Source organism: Seriola dumerili, unplaced genomic scaffold, assembly GCF_002260705.1.
Source record: "Seriola dumerili isolate Sdu_G_001 unplaced genomic scaffold, Sdu_1.0 BDQW01000187.1, whole genome shotgun sequence".
Lineage (NCBI taxonomy): Eukaryota > Metazoa > Chordata > Actinopteri > Carangiformes > Carangidae > Seriola > Seriola dumerili.
The window spans coordinates 347,247-358,832 of NW_019174442.1; the positions used below are offsets into that span (position 1 = coordinate 347,247).

The 11,586-nt window shown below is 44.3% G+C and overlaps 1 protein-coding gene across 1 annotated transcript in view; it reads left to right on the plus strand.

Moving 5' to 3' along the window:
• Window positions 1-807: 807 nt before the first annotated feature.
• The window catches only part of ccdc88a (coiled-coil domain containing 88A), a 65,162-nt gene continuing 54,383 nt past the window's right edge, over window positions 808-11,586 (plus strand). Inside the window, exons 1-2 of the mRNA XM_022752962.1 lie at window positions 808-870; window positions 1,003-1,103. Coding sequence (XP_022608683.1) covers window positions 808-870; window positions 1,003-1,103 — 164 coding nt within the window. The remainder of the gene's footprint in view (window positions 871-1,002; window positions 1,104-11,586) is intronic.

An 11,586-nucleotide genomic window follows, 5' to 3' on the forward strand; every position in this document is an offset into this window, starting at 1 on the left:
CAAATGTTTTCTGAGAACCTTTACTCACCCTGAGACGGAAATCTAAACAGAAAGGGATGCTTTGATCAATGCCCTATTTTTCTTTCAGAGCAAAAAGAGGCGGAGGGAGATGCACAGGAGAGGCAGAGAGAGGGAGGCGGTCCTCCAGTGTCCTCCAGTCATCCTCTCAACTCCCTGTTCAGTAGTATGCAGCATTTGAACGGAGACAGACAGGAGGAGATGAGTAACCGGTCAGAAATGACTTAACAATAAATATGAGGAGTAAGCCGACAAACTGAAAACCGGGATATTAAACCTCTGGATTTTTCCGCACTGGATATTTTCTTTACTTTAGTCGTGTCGGAGGAATATTTCCCTTTAACGTTAGAGTCTCCTGTTTGAGCCAGAATCTTTTTTTTTTTTTTGCCAGTAACGGTCCTTTTTCCTGAGTAAGCCGCTAGCATAAAACCATACCTGGCATAGGTCTCATGCAGTCTCTGTTCACCCGCCTCTGTAGATAGGTCGCTAAATTAGATCACATTTTTTTAATCTAAAAAAATGTGATTTCTTGTCCTTCCCATGAGGTAGCCAAACCCCGTCGTTGGCATCTGAAACAGCTGGGTCGTGTCGAGAAGATTGTGGATTAACGTCTTTTTTTTTTTCCTCTTAGAAACCCCGGACGTGTTTCACTGGCCTTTAGCCAAAATGAGCGTCGATTTAATTGAATCAGCTACATGAGTGGAGTCTAAACAAACATACATTTCTCCCAAGGAGTGCATATTTTTTCCATATCTGCTGAATTAAACGGCGCCAGTTGCCCTGGAAAATATGGAAAGCGAGGTTTTCACCCCTTTGCTGGAGCAGTTTATGCTCACGCCTCTGGTCTGCTGGGTAAGATCCCTAATTACCTATTCAAACGTGTGTTAAGACCACTAATTAAACACCCCTGCCCTGCGAAAGCATTTCTTTTAAGTGTTTATTGATTATCTTAACACTTATTTGCATTGTCCCATTTCTTTTCAGGTGAAGACAGTCGGACAGCCGACAGTGACCGATGGCACCAAATTATCGGAATATATTGAATTAGTGGATGGGATTTACCTGAACGAGATAATGCTTGAGATGTAAGTAATCTGACACACATTCAGACATCTTCCAGACCAATCTGTCCCCTGCATTGGCCACTATAGTGTAACAGGATTGAGCAAATGAGGGCAAGCCAATGTTGGGTCCTCAAACGCACCACGAATGCCTCAGAACCATAATACAGTAGCCACTTCCAATAGTTGTATAAATAGACGTGCAGTATATGCATTTTTGTGCAGTGTCTATTTGTGTGGAGGTGGGTTAAGATCATACTCACCCTGGGGCAATTTGTGGGGTCATTCCCCACGTGAGCAAATTAAGCAATTCTTCAAGGACTCCAGCCTCAGTCCAGCTCTTGAAATTGAATTGAAGTGAATGTAGGCTACGCACAAAGGGACCTTGTATTGGGGGCAATGATGGGTCACACTGTCAGAAATCTTTGCAGACAGCTATTGTTAGGATCCCTCGGAGCTGTGCAGATTTGTCTGCAAACACCCATGGTAGAAGGAGGCAGCAAGCAGTTCCACAACTACCCCTGCCCCTTTTTTTGTGTCAGTCACCCTATACTGTCATCTGCAGCCGACTGGGGGAAACACCCCGCCCCTAGAAGCTGCAGTGCTCACATTTCCTGCTGTGCTGTAGATTAAACTAGGAATAGTAGCCTTAAGTGGAGAAACAGTGGCAGCATCACAGAATCTGGAAGAAGATTACACAGCAATGCAGCATTTGTTTGACTTTATTTAATTAAAAGGGAAGAAGATGCTATAGCAGGTCCTTTGATGATGAGATGGGGTGGCTGCTGGAGGAGGCTGAGGCATTAGATGTTAAATCTGTCTATCTTTCCAGTCACTTCCTAACATATATAGCACGACACAAGACAATTTTCCTTTTTCTTTGTCTGGCTCCAGAGTGCTGCTTCCTGCCAGCCAAACATTTTTTCATATTTTCCGATAATGCTACACTCTACAGTGTCAGCATTTACCCCTCCTGCTCGCCTGTCTAAGGAGCATTCAACCAAGCTTGCTTCCAGTGGAACTGATTTCCTCTTCTCGAGAGATTCTACTGTGTTGCGCTTTAATGGGATAACTACTTGTGTGAACTCGCGTCCGTGTCTCATAGTTAGTTTGGCAGAATTGTAAGGATAAGAGGAAGCAGGTCTTCTGTACAAATCTTTCTTTACATTTGTACATGTGCAGAGTTTACTTTAGTATCCAATGTGAAATGTTTCGAGAAGGATTAAGCTGCAGTTGTGTTGCATGAGGAGCTGATTAACCCAACTAGCTGTTTCCTGTCTCTGGTTGGTGTCCTCTTCTTCCTGCTCTTCCTCTGTTCTCGACCTCCTGCAGCTCTACGAAGCTGCCTACCTTCAGGTTTCAACTACCAATTCCATCTTTCTTTCCCATGCTTGTTTTTCATCCTCCAATTTCTTCAGGCTGCTTCTAGACTCTCAGAGGAATCCCTCAAACCAGAAAGATATTTAGGGAGGCCAATGCAGGTTCAGTTGGACAAGGGCATCTTTCCTCTTCCATACACAGCCTCTTCAAAATTGTGAACAAGTCAGCAGTATTTTTAGAGTATTTTCCCCTATGGGACCTTGTATAGTGGAATGCAACCGGAAGGATACGAGGGGGAAGGGTTGGAGGAGTGAGCGAGACACCAAGTGATTTTCCAAAATGGTTAAAAACCTTAAATATGATAGGAGGATGTGTGAAGAAAGTACAAGAGGGTGACGGTACAAGAGGTTTGCCAAGCCACATGGCAACTCCTCAGCTCTACATATTGAGACTAGGATGTTTGACCAGGTACCCACTAGGATTTCTTTCTGTAAATAAAGGGAACGATCTGGATGTGTGGTTGGTTGAATGCTCCTGTAGAGAACAGCCAGCGTTGAGCTGAAATGAACTGTGACTGGCTTAGTGATCGCCTGACAGGATGTCAGGGATTGCCAGTCACAGCCAGCTCTGTGTGTTTATGTTTGCGTGTGTGTGTGTATGTGTGTGTGCGCACTTTTCTGCAGGGCTTCTGTGTCTGCGTGGGAGTATGTGTATCTGAGTCTTTTTTTTTTTGTGAGCATTTGGTTTTGGACTGAGGCAGCTGTTGGTAGTTGTCTTGCCCAGCCACCCTCCCACACAGAAGGCCTACAGTATTGGTCAGATGTTATGTTGGTGAGACTGCTCTTTGTTTGCCTCTCCCACTTTACCAGCACTGCGTGTTCACCTCCAGTAGGCTCAGCTAACTAAAATAGGCTGTATCATTAGCTAAAATGTATGTTACAGCTCATGGATCTAAACATTGCCGCTACTGCAGGGATTTTTGGATGGCGACACCCATCAAAGACATATGCTAGATCTTTTTATCCAGTGCTGTTTGTCATCTCTGTCTTACACTGTTACTCTCATTAAAGGAAGCTTAGAAACCACAGGTGACTTTTCCACCTTCTTTAAAGAGCTCTAGGCGATAATTAATGGGGTTTGTATTTTCTCCCATTCTTGAGCTCCCACAAACACACTCTCACTTACACATATTGGTTCCTCCTCACCCCCTCTGTTCTGAAATATATTGTACTGAGTGTTAGTTGGGATTATGCTGCTTGCGATTGATCCAGTCGTGCTAAAAAGGCTCTGCTGGTGCTACCCTCCAGCCAAAAGCTGTTGTTTTCACTCAAAAGAAAACATTAGAGTTCAGCACTGATACCACTGAAGTTGGAAGAAAAAATTCTGTGCAGTACTTTGTGCACATACCATTGGTAAACATGTTTGAATAATTTTACTTGAAAGTATTTTTCGCTTTCTCTCTGATAAACTTACAGTACTCAGACTGAAGAAACTTGAGCTTTTCACATTTTTACTGGTGATGCCAGCTGTTGCAGTATGAGCTGTAGTATTGCTCTGTGAATGTCTCTGTCTGACACTAAGCAAGAGACATAGGAGACAGACTGGCAGCAGTTGTCATCGGGACAGCATGGGACAGCATAGAGAGGGGAAAAAAAAGAAGAGAGCCCCCAGGATTATCTAACGGTTTGCTGACACCCAGATGGCACCCCCAACCCCCCGCCCTCTTGTGACTGACATTACCTAGCCAATTAGATTCCCTCCTCAGTGCTGTCAAACCAATTAGTTTTCCCGCTCAGCAAGTGGGGGCCAATTAAATTTTTGTCAGAGTGACAACTGTCCAGTTGAATTCTTTGCTTTCCTGCCAATTCTATAGACTGTTCAGTCACTTAATCCTCTACGGCCTGTTGGGCCAGAGTTATGCGAGTGAGGAATTAAAAAAAGAGATTTGATATGCCCTATTTGATTTTCTTGTACAGTAGGTTTTGTTAATTAACTTAACTTGCATTTTTTTACACTGCATCATTGTGTAACCCAACCTCAACACTGAAAATTTGTCAAAAACAAATTGTTTGTTAATCAGGGTGAAGAAAGTGCCAGTGTGGAGAGGTAAAACATACATGGAGAATGAAAAGAATGTTGTTATGCATGTTCTGAAGGCGAATGTTTCTGTTCAGACAGATCCATGCATGTCTATACATCTGTCTGAATGGCTGCATGCAGGGGATGAGAGTATAAATAAGCAGCATTTTCATCTTCATATTTTTCCTGCAGACAGTGACAGTGAATATGGATCTATTAATACTGACTGCAGATTTGAAAGTCTGTTTTTCTCTCAAGGCCACATTACGTTAAATCCACTGTGTAGGCTCATACACAGGATGTAGTCCAAACTCTATGCCGGTCATCACTTCCTTTTATGAAGGAATTGGCTTTTCAACACGTCAGTCACACACAAACACTGTCGGAGCTTGACTAGTGAGCTTTGAGTGAGTGAGTGAGTCTTTTTGAAGATTACTTTCTTTTGTTGTACCATGTCGTTTGACTCCCTTATAATTGGTATTGGTTTAACGTATGGAGGCTACATTATGTTATGCTTTATATGGCTTTGTTAGACAACCAACATTTTATTATTACTGGCAGAATGTAGAAATGGCCGCATACAAAGAGATGTTTGAGCTGGCTCTTCAGCTGTTGCTTATCACAAGCTAACATTTTTCTTTTCTACTTTGTTTGAATGAGAACTGAGAAGCTTAGATGATAACAGAGGTGGAGGCGGTTTAATGCATAAATGAAAAATTTGAAACCATACAGCGTGCAATATTCCCGAAGAACAAGGATCACTTTTATGGAGCTCTTTTAGATGTAATCAAGCATAAGACATGATTGCTCTTAATAAATTGAACTGATAAAACCTAAAATGGTTAGATAGCAAGTTTTTCCACACTTCACTGAAGAGTTTGAGCATTTAACTTGGACAAATTGTGTTTTGCAATATATCTTCCTTCGCTAACTTCCTTCCTTGTCTTATTCATCTGTTTTCCTAAACTGTCATCTCTTTTCTCACCTTGTCTCTTCTCTCTATCCTTTATTTCTCCACACTTCAGTGCTTCTCCCTGTCATCCATCTTCTTTTTCATCATCTCTCTTCTCTTCCTCCTCCTGCTGGGTTCTTTTTCTTCCTCATCCCTGTGTCTGCTGTTCTGTCCATGCCTCACCTCTCCTGCCCTCCTTCCTCTCCTCTCCTCTGTTTTCTTTGAGCAGCATTTTGAAGCCTTTGTTGGTTGTTTCTAGGGCTAGTTACAGCAGACATAGTTGGGATTCCAGCTGGACTGGAGAAAGGAGGCTGCCAGAGCTGCTGCTGGGGTGTCAGTCTGTTCGGTTCCCCCCTCTGCTGCTCCTCGGACTTTGAGGTCCACACCTCTTATATCAAAGTGTAGAATCAGACATTTATCTGACAACTCTCATAATCATCTTTGTGTGTTGCCATTCTGTGTGTGTCTGTCTAGCAGGAGGATGTGTATCAAGTCAGACAGGAAACAGCAGCTGTGACCTTGAGAGGACAAAACTTAACAAGACTGTTAATGTGAGGCTCTCAAAACCTCAGAACCAAGGACATGTCAACCCCAGGGATGTGTTTTAGGACTTGCTCTTAGTTTGCCAGCTCTGGCTGACATTTAAAGAAATGTATTGAAGCATTACAGGTTTTTGTTTCTAATTTCCCATTCCCCTGCTTTATATTTGATCAAATTTGTCTGATCTGCCTCTGTTTTGCGTGTTAATTTGCTGTTGCCGCTTTTTGCTGTTAATGCAAACTCAACACTTATTCCATCTGTTTCATGTTACAAGCCCTTCAGTAGCTCGCGGGACATAATCCCTTCTGTTCCCTGGAAGACTTTTGCTGTGAAGCATCTGCAGGAAGTGTTGAGTTTCATTAACAGAAGCTTAACATTGAGAATTATCAGCAAAGTTGATTTAATCAGTGACCAATTGTTCTGTTAAAAACTCAGGAACTCAGTCAGTATAGCATGACTATGTTGATGTACCCAAGGTATTGTACATCATGATATATGCACCTCATAAGCCATTATGATAATGGCAATTTTGCCTCTTATTTAAAACGATGAATCATGATTCAATGTTTTATGGTCTAAGTGCTTGTAGTCCACTCAAAGTGATGCATTTGTTCACATCCAGCTTGACAGGAGTGAGTTTAGCTGCAGTCCCTATGGATACAGTGGCAAAGGAGAGGAATGGGAAGAGGCCCTGTGGAAACAGAATGACAAAGACAGGAGAGAAACAAGTCCATGAAAAGCAAAGACAAGGAAATAGGGTGATGAGAACCACATACCAATGGTCAGAAGGATGGGGAATGAGAAAATAGGATGCGTTCATTCTGAGAATTAAGTTTGCATGGTAGAAAAATACAAAATATTGACATACCAAGGAATTAAAATTAATTGAATTTTTAAAAGTCCAAGTTAGCTTGCCTGATTGTGCTAATTGTACTTAGAAGCTTCCATTTTAGAAAGGCAGTTTGTTTCTTAACCTGAACTCCGGTATAAATAGATTTGATCGTAACAAGGTTAAGGCAGAATTCCAGTTATTGTAACTGTCTTGTAAACATTTAAACAAACCTGAGGTTGCACTCTGAGTACCCATTATTTGATTTACAGAGCCAGATTACTCTTGAACTGCTTTGACTTTTGATTTAACTGGTTATTGGGTTAATTGTGTTATTGAGGTAGTTGCAGTAGGTAAAATAATTGCCAGTCTTGATTTGATATTTGTGTTGTGAGTGGATGACTTCACCTGTTTTAATTTGTAATGTGGATGTTACAGAAACACACACACACACACACACACACACACACACACACACACACACACACACACACACAGAATTATCCTGAACTGAACTGCTAACCTTAGCATGGCTGCTAATAAGTGCTCATCCCCCAGAGATTACTCTTATTGTAGGTGTGTGTGTGTCTGTCTTTCTCTCTCACACACATAGAGGCACAAACACACACTCTCCTGCTGTGTTTGGACAGTGCAGCTCATAAGCTCTATCCCCAGCACGTGGCCAAATGTAGCCTGCATTTTCTCTTGTGTGTGCATTTAGCCTGCTTTCTGTGTGTGTGTGTTTGTGTGTAGGGGCATGTGCCTGGCTGCCCATGCTGACTGTAATGTAGCCTGTCATATATAGGTTAACACTACTCCCTAACCTACCCAGCCAATCAAAGCCAGGAGATGAGAGGAGAAAGCTCAGTGGCCCCCGGGCTCCACATAAAGCTGCAGTGCCTATCGACAGCACCGGCTTATTGACTGACCGTCTGGCTGACTTGCTGACTAGTTGTCTGCCTTGCTGGCTGTTTAGCTGGCCTTCTGCCTGTCTATCCCTAATCTATTTGTCTATTTAAAGTCTTAGGGGTACTGTATCAGCAGGAACAGGGAGCGAGGCAAAAAGTGGGGTTTTTGACCCTTGTTGCCGTTTTAAGTCCCTGCATTAACTCGCCTGCTCATCGGCTGTGGGGGTCGGCCTGTCTCGTGCTTGTATGTGTGGAATCGGAGACAGAGTCAAAGAAATGAGGGGTGACTTGTGTAGCGTTGTCATAGTCTTATTGTTGTGGCCACCATGTTCTTGGCTGACTCTGACGGTGATGGAATGTGTGAATGGGCAACCTTTTCTCCTTTCTGTTCTTTCTTTCAGCCTCTTTTTCTCTCACACACATCTCATTCACCATATCACCCTCCTCGCTCTGACAGGATTACAGCCTCCTCTGTGCTTTTTAATTAATGGGTTAAATAGACCCCCTACTATGGACCCCGAAAGGGACTGAGTGTGTATGGAGGGGGGAGATGGGGAGGTCACATGACTGTTCATTTAGACCACTGTTAAAAAGAACCCTGTGTCCTTCTGATTAGCATGGTGTGTGTGTGTGTGTGTGTGTGTGTGTGTGTTTGATTAAAAGACTAATTAACACATCCACCCTGCAGCCAGTTGACTTAACAGATCAGCTTTTTCTTTTGAAACCAGAAATTCTGCCCTTTTGTCTTTATCTTACATAACACCTATTGTACTCAATGAAAATTTGGATTTTTTTGGTTAAACTACTAAAGCAGTATTCGAGCAAATTCTTGACAACACTTTTTTTTCATCAACATGAATTTGGAATAAATTGATAATTGGGATTTTGGGATATACATTTTGGGCATGAAGCACGTCCCTATGGTTTGGTTTATGTAAAACAGATTATTGGTGGAAACAGGGCAGTAGCACGGTATAATGATTAGGAAGATGCTATTCAACCAGAAGTCCCCTGGGACTGCTAGCATCCACCGAGCGGAATGTCCTTGAGGAAGATAAAGAATCCTTCACCTTTAACCTCCTCCCTCAAACCGAGCAAGACGGATAATATACATTACAAAAAATCTCAATCATGAACTGCCTTTGTGGTATTTCAGGATTAAACTTTGAACCGTACAGACACAGATATGATTGTGCTATTATGGAGTGCAAGAGCACAGATGCAGACATGCACACAAATGCATGACTACACATGCCCTACCCACCACATGCATGCATGCATGCATGCATACATTCATACATTCACAAGCAGCCAGGACTCTCCTCCCCCCTACTTATGGCATGTTGACCCTCATATATAGGTCATGGGACGTATGCTTTGAAGTCTGAAGTGTATATCATGAAAAAGGGAGCTGCCCTATAACAGTGTCAATGTAAGGCTCTGAAAGTCTCAAGTGCACAAGTAGTGTTGTTTTCCTAGAAAATCCCAAGGCAAAATTTATCAGAAATTACTTGGAGATAGTTTGTTTTAAGGAAGTGTGGATGAGATTTTACTATTTTTCCCTCCTGGGTGCCGTACAAGGTAGACAAAGGATGACATTGTCAAAACATGTTTCCCCCAGTGTGCCAGAACAAATTACATTATTGATTATTTCAACAATTACATTCTCTATCGCCTGTATGAACATTGAAATGCATGTACTGTTTCAATAGATTGATATTTATCTTGATATTTGATTGTACAATCATTCAGTTCATGTTAATTGTGCTGCATTTCATTTGACTATGAATTAAGCAATGTGTTTTTGGTTGTAAGGATTGACTGACTGTTAGTGACCGTTCTCTTAGGAGCATGTTGGCTAGAATTAGGATACTGTAAATCAGCGGTCCCCAAACTTTTTTCAGTGGGGGCCACATCAACTTTCCTTTCTGAGATGGGGGGCCGAGGTTAGTCTATAACAGGAAATGATATGGGCCAGGGTGACAACCAGTATTATTGTGGAGATTACAATGATAATTTGTTGTAGCTGCCCTTCGTTTGGCTTTGGCACCACCTGTTGATTTGCAAAAAAAAGTAATAAAAAGTCTTCACATGTGTTTATTTGAAGTACCACAGATACTCCATTTATTTTATAGAAAATAACAACACAAACTGATGGTAATGCCGGGGGGGGCGGGCGCCGGCGGGCCGCCGGGCGGCTAGCTCTGCTTGCTGGGCGCAATGGCTGTGCTGGGGGGGGGGGGGCGCCGGGCCGTCGGGCGGCTAGCTCTGCTTGCTGGGCGCAATGCCTCTGCCGTGGCGGGGGCGCCGGCGGCCGCCGGGCCGGCTTAGCAATCTGCTTTGCCTGGCGCAATGGCTGTGCTGGGGGGGGGGGCCGCCGGCGGGCGGTTAGCTCTGCTTGCTGGGCGCAATGCTGTGCGCGGGGGGGGGGCGCCGAGCGGCACCGGCGCGGCTAGCTCTGCTTGCTGGGCGCAATGCCTGTGCCGGCGGAGGACGGGGGCGCAATGCCTGTGCCGGCGGGGGGGGCGCCGGCGGGCCGCCATGGTCATCTCTCATATGCTGAGGTGCCACACCATTAAGACTAGTGTGAATGTCACAACGGAAAGTTTTTCCAAAGTCCACAAATTTTGGTGTCTACGGACTCGGCTCGTCACGCTGAGTAACAATGTCAGCCCAGCCTTGCTGAGTGCTCCTTCCGAAGGGCCGCCAATGGGCGGTCTCTCATATGCTGGCCGGGGACACGGTTAAATTTCTGTGTTTTTAAATCATTTCCAAAAATTTTCTCGAAAGTCCACAAATTTGGTGTCTTCGGACTCGGCTCGTCACGCCTGAGTAACATATGTCGTCGCGCTTCTGTCTGCTCCCTTTCAAGGTATAGGGTATGCCTCTGCGTAAGGTCTCCGAGCCGCTTGCTGGGTGAATGTCACAACGAAAAATTTTGTCCAAAAGTCCCCACAATCCTTGGTGTCTCTATACGGCGTCGCTCGTACGACTGGTAACCATATGTCAGCCCAGCCCTTCTGAGTCCCCTTGCCCTTCCGAAGGCCGCAATGGGCGGTGCGTCTCTCATATGGTGGCCGGGGGATACACGGTTAAATTCTGTGTTTTAAATCATTTCCAAAAAATTTTGAGTCCGAAGGTCCACAAATTTGGTGTCTATAGGACATCTCGCTTCTGTCAACGCGCTTAGTAACATAATATGTCAGTTCCCAGGCCTCCTAAGTCGCTCACCCTTTCCAGAGAGCATTGGTCGATGCTCTCAAGTAGTGTGAAACTTGAGACCTCGCTGTGGTGAGGTCACAACGGAGAGTTTTGTCAAAAGTCCCACAAGTTTGGTGGTCATAGGGGAGCGTCGGGGGGCGGTGGATCGCACGAGCTGAGTAACATAATGATGCGAGCCCGCGCGCCAGCCCGTTCTGAGTTGCGTGGCAGCCCATTCTTACGCAAGGGCCGCCATGGGCGGGTCTCTCATATGCTGCCCACGGGGGAACACGGTTGAAAATTCTGTTGTGTTTTGATTCATTTTCCCAAAAAAAATTTTCTCTCGAAAGTCTGCTACAGCCAATTGTGTCCTATCGGCTGGTGTCCACGCCTGAGTAAATATTCAGTGTCTAGTCCCTCCAAGGCGCATGATGTAGCTAAGTCCTCATTCTGATCCGCACATGTATGAGGAGAAAGAGCACAATAAGTGCACATGCGTGATAGGAAACAGTCTCCCGAGGCCGCTTGCTGAACGGGACGTCTAAAAGGAATTATTGATCCATAAAGTCCACAAAAATTGGGTGTCTTACGGACTCGGCTCGTCACGCTTCGTGGTAACATATGTCAGCCCAGCCTTCTGAAAGTTGCTCCCGTTCCGAAGGGCCGCAATGGGCGGTC